At 43.4% G+C, this 19,514-nt stretch overlaps 1 protein-coding gene across 17 annotated transcripts in view; it reads right to left on the bottom strand.

The window, feature by feature from the left end:
• The window catches only part of LOC148010430 (putative protein phosphatase 2C 59), a 42,720-nt gene extending 23,702 nt beyond the window's left edge, over window positions 1-19,018 (bottom strand). Inside the window, exons 1-5 of one of the 17 annotated variants that reach the window (XM_087671418.1) lie at window positions 18,864-19,018; window positions 18,720-18,769; window positions 18,564-18,641; window positions 18,315-18,408; window positions 18,094-18,186 (exon numbers count right to left, since the gene is read on the bottom strand). In XM_087671418.1, coding sequence (XP_087527544.1) covers window positions 18,094-18,186; window positions 18,315-18,316 — 95 coding nt within the window. In that variant the 5' untranslated portion in view covers window positions 18,317-18,408; window positions 18,564-18,641; window positions 18,720-18,769; window positions 18,864-19,018. Of the gene's footprint in view, window positions 1-18,093; window positions 18,187-18,269; window positions 18,409-18,563; window positions 18,770-18,851 lie in introns of all 17 variants that reach the window. The other 16 variants (XM_087671430.1, XM_087671417.1, XM_087671431.1 and 13 more) reach the window with 16 other exon arrangements.
• Between the last annotated feature and the right edge of the window lie 496 nt (window positions 19,019-19,514).

Here is a 19,514-nt window from a genome sequence, read left to right as displayed (position 1 = left end):
CAAGAGACAGTAACATATGGGCAGATTAAGATACAATGGTCATATGCCACTTCATCAAAAAGTTGTGTTTACAAAACTCTCTAGACTAGGCAAGTATACCACTAGACTGAAACTGGAAAGAATGGCACTCATATTTGTTATAAATTAACTAAGCTTATTACACATCCACTAGATCAAAAGCATACAAGCAAGAGAAGTATATTGTATAGTATACTGTGGCCACTGAACAATAACCCTAATATTGGACAATGTGCCTTGAAGCAAACAGCCTTATTAAGCACAGGGATCGAGAGCTTAAGTGCACCACAACAGCTAGACCATAGCCAACTGCTGCAATCCTGATGATGAAGGCTTAACACTGAATCGTGTTTGCTACTGGCATATCAAGAATCACCTTTCTTGGACTGTGTAAATGGGCAAGAGGGATCTTGTGTTGCGATCATTTGACATCTTTGAGTTTACAAATCTCTTGAATTAGATGAGAAATACTAGTAATATAAAGAATTAGCCTTTCAGAGAGGAATAGAAATTTGTCAATATCTTTATTCAAATGAGACAGCCTCAAGCTCTACATTGCAAGTGTCAAAAAGACAATTCCAAAAGTTTTATCATCAAAAGTACCAAACAAGCGAGCCATGTGCCCATCAATTATTCAAAACACGCTTCATAGAGCCCTCCATTGCAGCTCTCTTTCCATGAGCACTTGATATCCATAACTACATTTTGCATCCTCACTGCTTGGATGTATCTCAAGAGACTACTGACATACAAGCATCAAGATACAATGGTCATATGCCACATCATCTTGTGGTATTCTTACAAAACCCTCTAGACTAGGCAAGTACGCAACTACACCAGTGTCCTACAGCCAATAAACAAAAACCCTAAGAGTGGACAACCCTTAGTCACCCCAAGCACATAGGGCTTAGGAGCTGAAGGACCACAAAACAGCCAGACTAGACGAAGAGTTGCAATCATGATGATGAAGGCTGAAAACTGAATTGTGTGTACTGCTAAGAATCACCACTCCTCACTTGGGAAAATTGGCAGGAGTGATCTTGTGTTACAATCACTTGACATTTTCAGGTAACATCCCTTGACTACTTACGAGATATTGGTAACATAAAGAACTAGCCTTTGAGAGAGGGAGAGGAATTTGATGATGTCTTTGTTCAAATGAGACTGATTCAACGTCTACTTTACAGGTGTCAAGGTGGGCACCCGCAGCATTGGCTATGGACCACTCACTTGTTCATGGGTGGGTGGCCACTTTATGGTCAGTCTAGTGGCACTTTATCAGGAAGACACTGTTATTTCAAGTGGCATCCCAATCTCTTAGACTATACATGCGCCTATCACTCATTTATCAGATCACATTGTTGGAGGACAAAGAGAAATTTTATATTTTCTTATCTATGGTCTTTTTTTTTCCGTAAGGGACGATGGTGTGGGTTTGCATTTCCAATTTATGATATGGATTCTGTTGCCCATCATTGAAATCTTGTGTTCATTGTTCACTCTTGTTCATGTGTCATTTCATTCTTGTTTCGCATGCTTATTGATTCGGCTTCCATTCAATGTGCATTCTCACAAGATGGGCATCCATAGCATTCATCAAAAACCATGTGGTCACCAACAATCACAAGTGTAGAGGCACTTGGGGCCCTCAAGAGTTAGCTAAAAGGTCTCATACATTGAGCACTCAAGAGTTTTAGGCTCATTTGTTAAGGGCAGCTAGGTTTTCTAAATAGAACCCATGGCTCATTTGTGAGCGTCCATTGTGCAAGGCTGGGTACCTAGCACTCAAGATCCTATGTGGCTCTATCCACACATTCATATAGGTAAGGGCTGGTGTGGAGATACGCTAGGGTTTGCATAGAGCAAACACAAAATGTACGAAAATGGCTGAAACACAATAACTCAAACAATAATGCAATAAACACAAACCCTGAATGCAAAACACACAAACAGAGAAGAAAGAAAACTCCGAAGTGAATGAATCAACGCTCTAAATGAATGAGAGAACGTACAAAATGCTCAAGGGCAAAGCTATCCAACAAACAGAAGCTCTTGGAGAGCACACTGAGGGAGGTGTCAATACTATCCACCACCGAAGACGGATCCCAAGTGCAATAACCACCAATCGGAGCTGTAGGAGTGTGGAAAAGTGTATGGCAAAAACTGCACATTGGAGCTGTAAACAGCAGGGCAACAGCTGGAGGAGGTATGTTGGAGAGTGTCAACACTTGCAATGCTGAAAACACAGGCTGCCTGACCCAAGCGATGATACACATCAACTAGATGGTGGACTCACAAAAAATGTAGCAGTCTGGGACAGTTTGGAGCAGCTGGAACTCACCACCTGTAGCAAAGGACAAGCTGAACATGATGGACAACAGATGAGGCGGGCTCAGCCAACATCAACACAAGGCTAGTGTAACCTACAAAACAAGGATGGGTTGAATGGCAGGCAGCATGTCTATTTATAGATACAAAAGGATCCTCCCAAATTAGGATTTTACTTATGAGCCTTTTCAAATGCAAACTTCTTATGAATGAAGGGAAAACATTTTGCAAGTCTACTATACATCTTACATTATAGGGTAAAGATCATACCTTTAATGATAGGAGATAGGTCAATATTGTGGAGTCTTCTGTTAGAGATCATAGCCAGGCAGGCAGGCAGTCTGCACAGCAGTCTGCACAGTCGGACTGTGCAGTCAGACTGCCACGTGGCAGTCCAACCGCCTGCAGCCCAGTCGGCTGCATCTGCAGCCGACCTGTCCTGGTTGCGCCCTATTTTCTGGCGCGCTCTTTTGCCCCGGTTGTCGGCTATTTATACCCGACGTTCCCAGCAGTCTACACACACTTCTCTGACGCAGATTACAGACCGGTGACGCGCAGTTTCTGTCTCTGTTCACAGATTTCAGACAGCAGACAGTGCAGACTGCAGCAGACTTCGAGGTGGACAGCAGGTTGCATCGTCGAGGTGGAGACACGCAGTCCAGCGCACTGCGCCCGTGTATATCTTTGTATTCAGCATTCTTTATACAGCAGATCTTCATCGTCCACTGTCTCTTTCTCTCCCTTCTCTCTCTGCATTCTCTCTCTCTCAGTCCTACGCTTCTGCACCGCTGCACTCTGACATGGTATCAGAGCAGTGTTTGAGGGCTGACTGAGCGCAGAATCAACCTGAAGAGGAGTTTCCATCGCGACACAAATTTGCGTTTTTTGCGTTTAAGGGCAGACAGGTGGGCTGCGCCTTGGAACAAGGCTGAAACGAGTGTGGGCGCACAGGAAAGGAGTACAGGTGGTGGATTTGCTGCTGTTTACTGCTGTTTTACGCGGAGAAAGTTTGAGTTTTCAACCTAAAAGTGCAGGTTTTGCTTTTTCATCGCCTCCGGCGGGTGAAGAAGCTTCGGGACGCGGAAGAGCCTTAGCAGGCTGAGTTTACTCAGTCAGAGGGGGCTGCTTTTGCGTTTGAGAAGGCATTGCAGGTGAAGATGTCTACAGAGATGGACTTGGAGTTCCAGGCGATTATGGACCGGAAGGTGCCTGTCTTACCGGCTCTTCCTACAGATCAGAAGCTCGACGGCGACAACTACCGCATTTGGCGCGTTATGATGTTGGCCATACTGGAGTCCTATGATTTGGCGGAGTTGGTACAGGAAGATATTGACCGGCCTTCGGTAAGAGATGAGTCCAAACTCTCTTCCGATGCTCGTGCGGAGTTGGCCAGGGCCCAGTCTCATTGGGACAAACTGAATGCCAGGATTCGATCATTTCTCTTTCTATCATGCACTACAGCCGTGATCGCTCACATCGAGCACTTGACGGTGGCTCGTGAGATATGGCTGGAGCTTGATCAAATGTACAATCGGATGACCCTGATGAAGAGGGTTTCTTTGGAGGTACAGATGCGGACCTTGTCCGTCAATAAGTCTTCTTCGCTACGGGAGCACATTAACAAGCTAAGGCAACTACAGATGTAGGTTCAGAATGCGGGGAAGCCGATTTCCTCCGAAGACATGGCGATCACACTATTGTCCCAGTTGCCGCCACGATTCAGTACATTTTACTCTGCCCTTATTGCCTCGGGGCGAGAGTCTACTCTTCGGTGGGAAGAGTTGGTTCCTATGGTCTTGGACCAAGAGGAACAGTTAAAGGAACAGAATGCTTCCAAGTCGGAGGCGCTGACAGGTCAAGCCTCTCAGAAGAAGGGGAAGGACCAAAAGAAGAAGAAGGGGGATACCAAGTCCAAGAAGGACAAGGAGAAGGACAAGGACAAAGACTCCACATGCCATATTTGTGGAAAGACTGGCCATTGGAAGAAGGATTGCCCTGACAAAGACACGAAGGACACCAAGAAGAAGGACACCAAGGATTCTGGAGCGGTGGCTACACCCTCATCAGCTGCATTTCTTCATCTAGCTGTCATTGAGGACGCTTCACCGAATGCTTCTGATGCTGCGATGACGGCTCCCCAGGCTCAAGAGTGGATTGTCGATAGTGGTGTCTCACGGCACATGACTCCTTCATCAGATGGTGTTGCCCAGTTGCGACCCTCGCGTGGGCAGATTCTCATTGGAGACAGCTCTTCAGTTTCTGTTGCAGGTCGGGGTAAGATGCAGCTCATTCCGGATGGATGAGGTGGTACCCATCCCTCAGAGGTTTTGCATGTACCAGGATTAGGATACCATCTCCTTTCAGTTCATAAGATTTGCTCCCTTGGTCTTCTGGTGGAGTTTGACAATACTACAGTGCGAGTCCTTGATCGTGGATCGAGGAAGGTTCTATCATCCGGATATGAGGAGAACGGCATTTACAAATTGAAGTCTTCCACCACTCTCTCTACTCTTCTTCTTACCTCACAGTCATAGTCAAAATTATGGCATGCTCGGTTTGGTCACCTGAACTATGACTATCTTCGGAGGGCGTCACGTGGACAGCTTGTTCGAGAGTTGCCGGATATAGTGATGAGCCAGCAGCCATGTGTCTCCTGCATACGGGGGAAGCAGCATCGGGATGCCATTCCCCACACAGCTTCGCGGCGGTCTACTTCACCGATGGAGCTAGTATCTACAGATCTATGTGGCCCTATGAGCAATGAGTCCCTGCGTGGGAGCTCGTACTTCATGTTGATCGTGGATGACTACAGCAAGATGACATGGGCCTACTTTTTGGCATTAAAGTCAGAAGCTTTCTCGCACTTCAAGGATTGGCTTCTCTTTGAGGAGAACCGATCAGGCCGGAAGTTGAAGACCTTGCGATCCGACAAGGGAGGTGAATTTGTGTCTAATGAGTTTGCTCGGTTTTGTGCAGATAGAGGAATTCACCAGGAGTTTGCCAATACCAATACTCCTCAAGAAAATGGTATTCTTGAACGGAAGATCCGCAGTGTGATCGAGATGGCGCGCACCATGATGGAGCACTGACAGACCCCTCAGGTTCTGTGGGCCGAGGCTGTGGCTACTGCAGTCCACATCCTTAATCGATCCCCTACTTCAGCCGTGGAAGGGATGACTCCATTTGAGGCTTATTTTGGGACGAAGCTAGATGTTTCTTACTTTCGGGTCTTTGGGTGTGATGCCTATGTTCACATTCCCAAGGCTCACCGTGATAAATTTGAAGCAGCTTCCGGAAAACAGGTATTTGTTGGCTATAGCTCCCAATCCCAAGGCTACCGACTGTATGATCCCGTCAAGCGGGATATGTACACTAGCCGTGATGTGCGGTTTGTGGAGGTTCCGGCTACTTCGACGGGTAAGGAGCATCCCGTTCTTGGAGATCCAGGGGAGAGTTGGGCTCCTTCGACAGTTCCACTGGAGCCCGTGCCTTTTGATTATGATTCTGTTTCTGACACAGAGTCTACTGTTCCACCGGACACCTCTAAGGAGTTACCACCGGTGGATATTCCAGAGTCTTCTGCTGATCGAGAACGACGAGGGGAGGTTCGGCCTCCTCCTCGTTGGGCCCGTGACACACTCCATGATTCAGGGATTGAGGGGGTTCCTGAGGAGTGGGGACCGCAGGATAGTCCGCGGCGGTCACGCGGCACCAGGCACATTCTACGGAGCTTGTTTGCTCCAACTATTGTTTGATGACACGTGTTATGCAGGATCGAGAGCCCACCTCCGTGAAGGAGGCTTTACAGTCCACCCCATGGAAGAAAGCTATGGAAGCTGAGTTGGAGGCTATTGAGAGGAATGGCACTTGGTCACTCGTGCCACGCCCCCCGAAGAAGAAGGTGATTGGAGTCAAGTGGGTCTTCAAGACCAAATACCTCAGTGATGGTACTTTGGATAAGCACAGGGCTCGCCTTGTTGCTAAAGGTTTTGCACAGCGCCCAGGGATTGACTATCATGACACTTTTGCCCCCACAGCTCGTATGGCGACCATTAGAGCTGTTCTTGCTTTGGCTGGCCATAGGAGATGGCCTGTTTATCAGTTGGATGTGAAGTCGGCCTTCCTGAATGGTGATTTGAAGGAGGAGATCTACGTTGAACAGCCTCCAGGCTTTGGTTCTTCAGATGGGAAAGTCTACAGGTTGAAGAAGGCCTTGTATGGCCTCAAGCAGGCCCCGCGTGCATGGAACGAGAAGATTGATTCGTTCCTCCAGTCTCAGTTGGGATATCGGCGGTTCAAGGCCGATCCGCAGCTGTATGTTCACACTTCCGAGGATGGTTGTGTGCTGTTTGTATTATATGTTGATGATTTGATTGTCACAGGTGATGCTGCACAGCAGGTCCAAGAGACGAAGTCAGCTTTACATCGGACGTTCGAGATGATGGATTTGGGTCTACTCCATTTCTTTTTGGGCCATGAGATTTATCAGTCTCAGAAGGGGATCTTTGTCTCTCAACAGAGATATGTTCAGGAGCTCTTGGTGTCTTTTGAGATGGAGGAGTGTCGGGCCCTATCTACTCCTATGGATCCGAACTGGAAGGCCACTTCCCATTCAGCTTCTCCTTTGGCGGATGCGTCCCGCTATCGACAGTTGATTGGGTCCTTGATTTGGCTTCTCAACACGAGGGTTGATCTATGTTTTGCTATTGGGCTCTTGGCAGGGTTCATGAGTAAACCTAAGACGGTGCATTGGCAGGCTGCTCAGAGGATACTTCGGTATCTGAGGGGGACGTCTGATTTAGGGATTCATTACCCCGCAGGGACAGATGGGTCAGATCTTGTACTTGCAGGTTGGAGCGACTCGGATTGGGCCGGTGACGTGGACCACAGGCGGTCTACTACAGGTTACTGCTTTACTTTGGGTGCAAGTGTTATTTCATGGAGTAGCAAGAAGCAGCCCACGGTAGCCCTTTCGTCTACTGAGGCGGAGTATCGAGCCGCGTCTTCCACCACATGCAAGGTTGTGTGGCTTCGGAGATTATTGGAGGAGCTTGGGTGTCCCCAGACTCGTCCTACATTGCTGCGATGTGACAATGAGAGTTGCATTGCCTTGGCAAGGAACCCTGTTTTTCATGCCCGGACAAAGCACATTGAGATCCAGTACCACTTCATCCGAGAAAAGCTTCTGGATGAGACCATCACTGTGGAGTATTGCAAGACGGAGGACAATCTTGCGGATTTGTTTACGAAGGCACTTCCTCAGGCTCTACTTCGGCGACATTCCAGATCCCTCAGGCTTCTGCCCTGCCCAGGCTCTGAGAGGGGGTGTTAGAGATCATAGCCAGGCAGGCAGGCAGTCTGCACAGCAGTCTGCACAGTCGGACTGTGCAGTCGGACTGCCACGTGGCAGTTCGACTGCCTGCAGCCCAGTCGGCTGCATTTAATGCAGCCGACCTGTCCTGGTTGCGCCCTATTTTCTGGCGCCCTCTTTTGCCCCGGTTGTCGGCTATTTATACCCGACGTTCCCAGCAGTCTACACACACTTCTCTGACGCAGATTACAGACCGGTGATGCGCAGTTTCTGTCTCTGTTCACAGATTTCAGACAGCAGACAGTGCAGACTGCAGCAAACTTCGAGGTGGACAGCAGGTTGCATCGTCGAGGTGGAGACACGCAGTCCAGCGCACTGCGCCCGTGTATATCTTTATATTCAGCATTCTTTATACAGCAGATCTTCATCGTCCACTGTCTCTTTCTCTCCCTTCTCTCTCTGCGTTCTCTCTCTCTCAGTCCTACGCTTCTGCACCGCTGCACTCTGACATCTTCTACCCTTTCCTCATTCTGCAAGGTCTTGGAAGGTTTTCCTTTCCCAAAGTAACGTTATTTGAGCTTTAGTGAGAGGAGATAGGTCACTATTGTGGAGTATTTTACCCTTTGCATGTCTTGTAAGGTCTTGGAAGGTTTTCCTTTCCCATGGTCTTTTCTCTCCTTCTCACATAGCCATACCCCTTGTAGACTTATGGAATGTTCAAGATGTGTAATCATATATCCCTACCATAGGTCGCTTACCTTCCTTTCTTTATCATCATTAGGGCCAAAAAATGCTTCAAAAAAAGCACTTGTAAGAAAATGATTAAGTTGCTAATTAGTTGAGATTTTGGAAGAAAAAACCACCAAATTTGGTTGCTCAGATGTGATTAATGAGAGAATGTTTGGTTTGTTGAAGAGGTCAGCCATTAATTGCCCTCGTCTTTTAATTTATGTTAGGGTCACCTTTTCAACCGTTTTTGTCTTGAAACTTGAGAGTTTTTGTATTTTCGAGATATTTGCACCAAAATTGCATTCATTTGCTCCTATGTCTTCATTTCACACACAATTCTAAAGCACAATGTTCTCATTTGGCAAAAAGTAACATCTCCAAGAGGAATGCAAGGAACTAGCAACACAACAAATTGAGGAGGAGGAGGAGAAGGATAAGAACTCCTCCACTGAGTCATTCTCATCATCATCTTTCAACTCCAACTCCGACTCAAGCCCTTCACGAGCTCCTCCACTGAGTCATCCTCATTGTCATCTTTCAACTGCAACTCCAACTCAAGCCCTTTAGCCAAGGCTACAAAGGGATCCTCTTTTGCTAGGCAAAGGCCATTAAGGTCTTTGCCTAGCCTCCACTAAGTCATCCTCATTGTCATCTTTCAACTGCAACTCCAACTCAAGCCCTTTAGCCAAGGCTACAAAGGGATCCTCTTTTGCTAGGCAAAGGCCATTAAGGTCTCCTCATCGGCATCCATCATGACTCTCTAATGCCAAAGAGAGAGTGCGTGAGGGTGGTGATGGTGGTGGGGCATTCTAGCATCATCCATATGTAGGTGCAATGGACCCACATTGCAACATCCCCACATGCATGGACAAGGTTTAATAAGTTTTAAAATCTTGGAGAGGGATTAACTACTAGATCCATGATGGCTGTTTTTTGTGATAGAGAGTCGTCATTGCTCCTACCCTAAGCTCACATGAGAGGACACTTTGGCAAACTAAGGCAAGAAGAAGGTGAGAATTTCATGGTGATACGCTTTTCATGGAGCTAGTTCGTGACAAGCATCAAGATTCCACTATGACTACTGTATGTGGTCAAGGATTGGTTTGCTACCAAAACCAAGCAACTCTGATCATCTAATACCACGTGAGAATGAGCAGCTAACATGGAAGAGCACAACCACTGAACACTTGGAAGAATAAGCAATGAAAGAGAGAAAACAAGAACTCAAAATGAATGAAAAGGCAATGGAATCCATAACCCAAGAACATGAGAGTATAGTCCACACACGCAATGGCACATGTGCTAACCAAAAATACCTCCAATCTCCATCTCTCCAAGTGGATGTGATTCTAACACGATAAGAGTTGAGAAGTAGAGTGTGCATAGACTATAAGACAAGACCTAAGACAAATGGATCAATCCTAAAGAAGCCACCCAACTGCCCATACATGCGCCCAGTAAGAAGCCTAATGAATGTGTCTAACACCTATGAAATGTTCATTGCTAATCACATCCCAATGAGAAGTGCTAGAAGAAGTATCAGCATCTTCATCCCAATGTGAAGGATGCTACCTGTTTATCCACATCTAGTTCTGCTATGGCTTCCTCATTATCCAAGGCACATCCATCAAGTGCTAGAAGATGTATTGTCATCTTCATCTAAGTGCGAAGAGTGAAGTGAAGAAAGCTACCGCTTTATCCGCATCTAGTTCTACTATGGCTTGCTCATTGTCCAAGGCACATCCATCAAGTGGACAATTCTCCAATGGCTCATTGTCCAAGGCACATTTGTCAAGTGCACGATTCTCTTATGGCTTGCTCATCTTTCCAAAAGCCTTGACTTATGGACAATGACGCTTTGAGTAACAAGTGTGATTGGCTCCAAAATCTTCATGCTCACAAGGGTTTCCTCACCGTAGGTCATGCTATGTTTGTCCCTATCAGTGATGTGTGCATTATGCCCATCTTTGCCACCCATCCACACCACCCATCCACATTTGAGTCTTACCCATGTCAATACCCAAGTTACCTTCAAGTTGTGTTTGTTGGTGGGGGTGGCTGAGTGGTGGTGTGCGCGATGTTGGGCATTTAGGTGGCCATTTATGTCCAAACTCAATCCTTGCATGTAGCCTATCCATAGGTTCCTCCCCTCTACTCTACTCATTAGCTACACTTCTAGATCTATTAAAGAGAGGAAGGTTGAAGGCACTTTGATGGTTGTCAAAGCCCATGTGGTTCATACACATGTTCTCATGCTCTTGATTTCTTGTTCATCTTCAATATTCAACAATTGTTTTTATTGCTTCCACATTGTTGCTCAATCTAACATGGTATCAAACGACCAATGTTGCTAGTTTTCCCTTGTGCTGCCATTTTTCACTATCCCATATTGGCTGCAAGCTATATTTTGTACTCATGGGCCTTAACACACTTGCATTATGTTTATTTACCTTCTCCAATTAGTTGGGCACATTGAAATAGGTGGCCTATCACAAGCAACTTTTTCGGCCCAGTCTTCCTTCCGTGCCTCAATGCACTATTGTGTACCCTATGTTTTCTCCTTTGTGAGTGCTACAACTACATCTTCTACATCTCTTCTCAATCAACTACTCTCCTACACCTGACATGATTAATGCCCAAGTAATTGGACTTTAGAGGTCATAATTTACATCTGTGATTTTGCCTTCAAGATAATGGCATTCCAATTGATGTCTTGTTCTTCAAGCACATGCTTATTGCATTTTAATTGTTGGTTATACCTTACACTATGTTTCTTGCTTTACAACAAATTCCTATTGAGTACTCTCTATACACTACGCTTTCTTCATTGAGTGACCTTGTTTCTATGTGCTTAATTGGACTATGTTGCTTAAACTATTGAACCTTTGATTTTATGGCAAATTGATCATCAATGCCCCAATTTCTCTCATACCCATTTCTTTGCTTCTACCTTCATTTCATCAATCAATTGCTTCTCCATGTTTTTCCATTGATGGTAAGCCCAAAGGCCATAACTATTTAGCTTGTAGTGCAATTATGAAAGCTAGGTATGAGCACGAGCAACTGTTGTACCTTATTTTAGCATCAACTTCTTGTCCCTAGCGACCATCTCCTCTTCCATCTAGTTGCGATGAAGACAACTTTGAGAAAGCAATCCTCAATTAGATATTGATGCTACCAAACAATACTTGGCACTCCTTTGCTATATCTCGAAGGAAACCCATCAACGATTTTGTGATGTGGGAGAATATCTCGAAGGAAACCTATCAACGATTTCGTGGTGTGGGAGAAGCCAAAACCTATACCCGAGGCTCCATCAACTATGATGGCTATCACTCTCTATGGTCGACTTCAAATCATCTAAATCGAGTCTACCAAACATCTGATTCGAGTCTACCAATACCACCCAATCATTCCTTCTTCGGCTGCTCAAAATCAAGTCCAATTTCGTAACATGTAGTCTACTCTCCCCACGGCTCGTGTGGTGGGGACCATCCCTTGTGAGCTCCCTTTCGAGTATGATGCTCAAGCGAATACCTTAAAAGCCTAAGCATCATCCAATCCAATCAATTTCCATCATATAACCTCCATGATATTGGAGCATAGTCTACACTCAAGTTATAAAGGAGGTTGTTAGCAATTTGTCGACTCATGAGTGAGTCTAGGCACGTGGTCAACCTGATGCATTGACAGCATTATTTATTGCCTATATATTCAGCTCCCTCCTCCTTAGTTTGTATAGTTCATCACTTGTAGATTCCAATGCAAGCCCTATTGGAGAGAGGGGGACTGGTGCCAGTGCACACATAGCCAATGACTCATTGTTGTACACAATTATCTAGTGTTTCACATATGGATTCCACTGCCCACACATATCTTTGAGTTCTCCCTTTGCAATGTTCTTTTGATTTCTCATATTTTCTCCTCTCTCATGTTGTGCAACCTATTACAGCAGACCTTTGTGCTTCCATTGCTCCACTCACTCCTAATATGGTGTCAGACATCTGTGTTTGGCCTCTAGGTGTTGTACTTTGGACAGTCTACACTCGTAACTTTCTGGTGCTGATCAGCCTTCTTCTGTCTGCTACAACTTGGGCAACCAGTTTCTAGGTATTTTCTACTTGTTTTCGGCCTTCAATCTTCTATGGTTTCATGTTCCAATCTACGTTCTTATTTTCTGTAATATTGTAATGTTGCATGACTGCACTTAATGCACATACTGCCTGCATTTCTATAATCTGCAATTGCATTTTCAGCATTTTGAGCTCCTACAAGCTAGGCAACAGTGGTTTCAGCCTTTATCAATGTTTGCTTATGCAAATATGTATCTTCCATTTCCTCTCTTTCAATATGTTTACTTCTTATTTCTCTAGTCTCCACATCACTCTGATTCTCCTGGATTTTGCAAACATTTTGTGATCGGCTCCCCTTGACATTGCATGTGAACTCAAACTTCGAGTAGTCTATGTTGTGTTTGGATGTATGCTCTCTATGTATTCTTTCTCTTCTCTTCCTACCCTCACTAGATGGCTCCTCCTTCGTCTTCTATTGATGACAAATTTCATGGACCTAATTACTTAACATGGAGTATTGTTATGAAAGTATGGTTTGTGTTGAAGCAATTGTGATATGTCATTTCTAGAGCTATTGAGCATCCTCAACCTCACACTTCTCTTCCAAATAATTGGGATCAAGACAACCACAAGGAAGCTATGCTTACATGGGATTCCAATGACGCCCGTATGTTTTCTATTCTTTAATGTATCTCTAAAGAGATTTTGCTAGCAGCCACCTCTTATAGGACATCTTCAATAGTATGTGTGAAGCTTTAGATGTTGTAGGAGGCACCCTCAACTATGCAAGCAATCACTCTCTATGGTCAACTCCAACAAATGAAGTTCGAGGTTAAGGATACTATCCAATCATTCTTACTTCATGTTACACAAGTACAATATCAACTTGGGCATAGGCAATTCACCCTTCCCAAGGCTCATCTTGTGGGGTTTGTGCACTACAAGCTCCCATGAGAGTTTGATGGAGTGGCCAATGATTTGCGAGCCCAGACAATATCAACACCAATGAGCTTTACACATATGTCCTCCATACTTGAGCATGAGGAGTCTTTGAGATTACAAGGGAGGCCTCCATCTAAATATGGTGGCTCCAATACATGAAGAAATTAAGGCCTAATGTTATCATTGTGGTAAGAAGGGACATTTGCACAAGGATTGTAAGGTGTTAGCTACTTGGAGAAAGAAGGAGAATAAGAAAAAGCAAGATCCAAACTCCTAAAAGGAGTCATCCTCCTACAACTACGACTACGATCCTCCGACTACGATCCTCCGACCAAGCAAAGGCCAAGGCGCAAAAATGGTTATCTTCGTTAGATCCAAGAAAGGGGTTGGGTGCCCCTCTTGCTACTTTCTAGTGCAAGTAATGCAATAATCCCTCACAACTCTCCAATCCCAGAGAGGGAGCATGAGCAAATGGTGAGGTGGAGCAGGTGAGCCTCATCTATACAAGTATATAGGTGCAAAGGATCCAAAGAGAGACTTAATGCATCAATTAAAGTATGACAAGTTTTAAAATCCTAGATCTAGGATTGACTTCCAAGTTCATGATGGGTTGTTTTATGATTGAGAGTGGGATTGGCTCCTAGTTCGGGCTCACATGAGGAGACACTTTGGTGGTCTGGCTCAAAGGCGGGAAATCCACGATCACGTATACTCAAAGACATTTTTTATAGGATGGTCATGTATGCTACTACAAGGCATTGTTTAACAAACAAAAAAAAGTGCTATGATTCTTCTCTATCAAGTTATTGTATAATCAACGTCAAAATCTAATTCTATCCAAAGCACATTTGGTGGTGGCTTGATCACCCATCGCTTGGATATCCATAGATCTATTCTAGTGGACTTTGTTGTATAGACTATGATGAGTCATTATCATAGTATCATTGTATTTTATCAGATCACCCATGATTTGAGAGAGAGCATAAGCAATCTTGTCAATTCATGAAAGAGCCTAGATATATGATTTAGAGGGCTAGGCATTGTAGTTATTTTACGTAATTTTTTATTTGTCACTATTATGGTGCTTTTGGCATTTATGACTAGCTGATTAGCATTTATTGTTGATTGACATGATGCATTGATTTGTATCATCCATCACTTATAAACTCCAATGCAAGTCCCGTTGGAGAGAGGAAGCCAATGCCAATGACTCACTATTATATGCAATTGTCGTGTGTTTGGTATATTTCTCCAATATATCCTTGAGTTCTCTCTTTGAAGTGTAATTTTGTTTTCTTATTTTCTCTCTTTTCTCTCATGTTGTGCAATCCATTACAACAATCTTTTACACTTCCATCATTACACTCACTTTTGACAAAGGTTGCTATCTTGATCTAGCAACGTTTCTCATCAAGTATCCATTGCTCAAGGAGGAATAAGACAAAGGAGCAATGCTACTTCCACGCTAAAAAGGGGCATCTACAAAAGGATTGCAATAAACTAGCAATGACACATAAGCAAAAAGATACAAAGGGCAAGGCTTTTACAACTCTTCATCATCCTCAAGTTTCAATAGAGATTCCACTCACATAGCCAATGTCATGGTGACACAAGATCAGTCTTACAGCTTTAGTGTGTTGTCATTGATGAAGATTGGGCACCTTGGTCTCATCCACATTTTGATGTGATGGACCTTGCACATGCTTTCTACATGCACTAATGGATTCTAGTAATGCAAATCCTAAAACTAGTTAAGATTAAACAAAGAGCAATATTGACTCCTAGTCTATTCTTGAATGAGGAGACTTCAGCACTAAATCCCCAATCATAATGTGCTTTCCATGGAGTTTGTTCGTGATGGGCATTTAGATTCAACTATTTCTACTCTCTATTTTCAAGGCTTCATATAGTCGACATCAACATCACTGTCTTGCTGAGGCACCTTGATGGTAGCTTCATCATCCACTCCTTGAATATCCATGCTCCTTTATGCTTGACCTTGTTCTATGAACTACAGTGATACATGTTTCTAGAAGATCATTGCTATGGTATGAGACATGGTGATAATTCCCTAGGGGCTTGTCATTTCTCCATCAATATACACTTTATTGTACTTGTCACCCATGATCTGCGCATCTAAGTGATTTGGATAACCATTGACGTAAGAAGCCTAGTTGTCTCGAACCTTCTCCATTGACTATTTAGAAGTATATCCTCTCCACTTCTCATTCGTTGCACTTCTAAATCCATTAAAGAGAGAAAAACAAGAGACACCCTGATGGTCGCCATAGCCTATGTGGTTTGTGCATATCCTCTCATGCTCTAGTACATGGATCCTATGGCCCATTTCTTCATTCATTAAGTTCTTGTGTTTTGACTTCATTGTCCAACTTTTTCAATGTTCACCACTTGTTTCTATTGCTTTCACATTGCTACTCATTCTCATATTTATAGGCCACCTCTCCTCTATGTCATTATGTCATTGTCATTCATGCATACACAATGCACCTTGCCAGAGAGGCATCTAGAAGCACTTTGTTGATTGTCCACATCTTGTATGGTTGTACACTCTTATACTTTGGAAATGGATTCCGTTTGTAAGCTCATTAATTCTAACTTCATGTATTCGTATTCTTTTATCAATTATCTATGTATACAACAATTTCATTACTTTGCTTTCGTTGCTCCACATTTCTCTAACAACAACCTCTACTTTCCTTCTTCTCCGAGCTATCCTTCCATTCTACTAGCATGCCCATCCACACCCCTTGGTCCCTCATGCCTATCTTCAATAAAAGTGCTTTGCAACGCATTTGGTAGCTCCTCACTATCATCAATTGATCAAGTCAAACACTGCTTATCCATTCTTAACTTCATTTGGCAAATGGTCTAACTAGGACCATTGGTGAGTTTGACACCTTCAAAATCAAAGATGAAGCAAAATTAGTATTTCACACAACACTCGAAGACCTAGTCAAAATTGCATTTGCAATGATCACATGATGAAGTTGCTATTAAAAAATGGCTAGTGGACCCAAGAATGCAACATTTACAAGAGATCTCAAAGCTTGTAGAGAACCTCAATATTGCAAGTACTAGAGATTCCTCTCATCTAAGAAAAAATTTTGCAAGTCATTTCATATAAGAAGTCAATCCATACGTTGATTCTCTAACCTTTTTAATTACCAAAGGGAAGGATCCATAAGTCTAGCTAGTAATAATTACCGCTAATATTCACATGTTGCATCTAACATATGCTCTTTTGAGCAAATTGCACTATCATCAACTAGTATGCTAAGACTAGCTAAAACAAGAGGTTTACATGCGTGGCAAATTGTCAAGGAATATGCAAAAGCAAGTTGCGAATCACAAGGAAAGCCTTCCCACGCCGTGTTACTAAATCCAAAAACAAATGTGAAACTGCAAAAAGTGGATATGAATGACTACTCAATCCAAAGGGGCACATTTGAAATATTTGATCACCCTAGAGGTTTGAAACTCAATCAAGTACATATAGAGTTAAGGGGCTCCGTTTCCACTTATCAAGAGTGGCTGGAAAGTTGAAAGTAAGTTGCATACAGGGTACAATGGTGCATCTTCACCATGCAAAATCATTTGAATGCGTTTGTATGGTAACATATTCATAAGATACTTATTTGATTGACCTCCAAGCATTTAATGTGTTACTTTAACTCATTAATCTTTAGATGTATGGTAGTTTCATTGTAGATGTTTAATACTAGGGATTATCACTGTTGTAGAACTCAAATGTTAGATTCTTTCATTATCACTATAATCAGTCCTACGATTTATTGTTATTGTAGCAAAATGATATATTTCCCCCCTACATTTTTAAAATAACTTTGGTGTAGGCTCACATTTGTTCCTTGCACAACAAACATTAGCACAATACAGCTTATGACTATGTTCTGATGTTTAATGAATAAGAACTTAAGTCATAGTTTTTTGAATTGCGAGAATTTTAAATGCATTAAATAGGGAAAAGCTATGCTCTCCACATAAAGGGCCTTGACTTGAGTACCAACGTGATAAGTGAAGTGGACACAACAACATACAAAGTGTTCAAAAAAACTAACAGGAGAGAAAATTAAACATGTGACCCAACATATTCATTACTTAAAATGGGTATGTATATGACAGGACAAATGTCCACTGAGCTTAACAACCACCCAAAATCTAGAAGTAAGGATCGCTATTGCTCTAGGGAAAAGGTCTCCAATATCATTTCCAAGGATAATTATCTACAATTATGCTCAACTATATCTCAATAATTTGCATGAGTAGGAAAAGTTGAGACTCTAAGATACATATATGTCAAAAAGAGTCATACCAAAGAAAAGAACTTGGATCAAAATTTTCAAGAGGAACACTACTTATAAGGGATTCATAAGATCAATTTTGTCACATTACATGATTCAAGAGTTGATATGCCTTAGAAAGCATTAGAAATCCTGATCATGATGTTTCATAGACATAACTTAGAGATCAATAATCTTAAATATGGTGATGCAGCCTCAATTTTATCACCAAGCAATGACTTGGTTGTGTCATATGCATGCATAGATTAACAACAGATTGGTTCGCTAAAGACCAGCATTTGTATGAAACAAAACGCTCAACATCTACCGCTTTTAACAAACAGTGAGCAAAGTGCTCGAAGTGAACAGTTACCTTTGACCCCCACCACTTGCTTCACAAGTTGGCAGTCGATCACCTGCTGTGCGAGCACTATTAGCACAGCTCATTGTTCTTGGATAAATGAACCTGCACAGCACACCTCAGCACAGTTTACATCCCCTCGTAACAGAAGCTTGTGTTGCTTTCGGGAACTGTAACAACGGCCCTACCTCTACAATCTAGAAACCTGGTGATTCGATATGTCTAACACTTACATCCTCAGTATATTGAAAGTCACATTTGAGCTGCAAAACTGCAATGGCTTGTGAACAGTCCCCAGAGAAAAGCGCACTAGATCGTCCGAGTCCTCTTTACATCAACATCACAAAACTCACAATCATCTAAAGCCTTATGCATGGTGCATTAAGCAGAATGCTGCAGTTGCTAGCGAAGTACGATACCACATTAAAAACAGCCCAACAGATCACCAAATTCTCTACAAAAACTACCAGACTCGCAATCACCTGAAGACTAATGCCTTGTGCAGTAAGCACAAGTTGCACCTGCGCCGAAACGCAACACAACATCATACGGCAGAGCATCTACAGATCCAAGCAAAGCCGTTGTGTTCTACATCCATGAGGCTATGGCTGCTAAGAAAGAGGTGAGATTGGACAGACCTTAGATACGAAAGGACGAACAGAACTGCCTGAAGTGTCTAGAGCTGCTCCTGCAAAGAAATGGCAACAAAAGATGATGATTGGAAACCTGAGATAAAGTTATAGAGAAAAGGGAGAACCGAGGATACGGACCGGAAGACTGACCATGGTTCGATCTGCGAACCCTAATGGTGTGTGCTTCTGCGCAGCTGCAAAGAAGGCTGTCCGGCACGAGCCATCCCAATTGCAGTGAATTGCATTAATTTTGATGCGGCAGGGAGGGAGAAAGAGAGGACGACAGACAAAAGAGACGACACTGAGCTCGCTGTGGATTCATTTATTTATCCCAAGCCTCAGAACTCTCGCATCTAAACTTTACCTCTGCGAAATCGAGCCGTCCACCTGGCGGCCATCTGCCGTGCCACGTTACATGGTCAACACCCCGTGAAATATTCACATGTGGAGCATTTTCCAGACAACACAAGAAGTTCAACACTATGGGTTAGGACTGAACAATTTCGTGAGCATTTTCCAGACAACACATGAAGAAGTTCAACACTATGGGTCAGGACATAACAATTTCGTGAGCATTGCTGCCCTTCCTTGGATAAAATTAGAGCTATTTTATCAAATCGTTGTTGGAAGAAATTAGAATCTTTGTCTAATGTGGGACTTGATGCACTACTACAAAAAGTCTCTCACATCGACCTACCAACTTCTTAAGAGGTTGGATTGTGATCAACTCGGGCCCATTTTGATGCAAGAATGGATCCGTAACAATAGTGCTAAATTGAAGGGTAGTGACTGCTCGTGTTT

Source organism: Lygodium microphyllum, chromosome 29 (assembly GCF_053477565.2).
Source record: "Lygodium microphyllum isolate KBCC chromosome 29, Lygodium_microphyllum_v1.1.10, whole genome shotgun sequence".
NCBI classification, from domain to species: Eukaryota; Viridiplantae; Streptophyta; class Polypodiopsida; order Schizaeales; family Lygodiaceae; genus Lygodium; species Lygodium microphyllum.
This window is presented reverse-complemented; position numbering and strand designations above follow the sequence as displayed.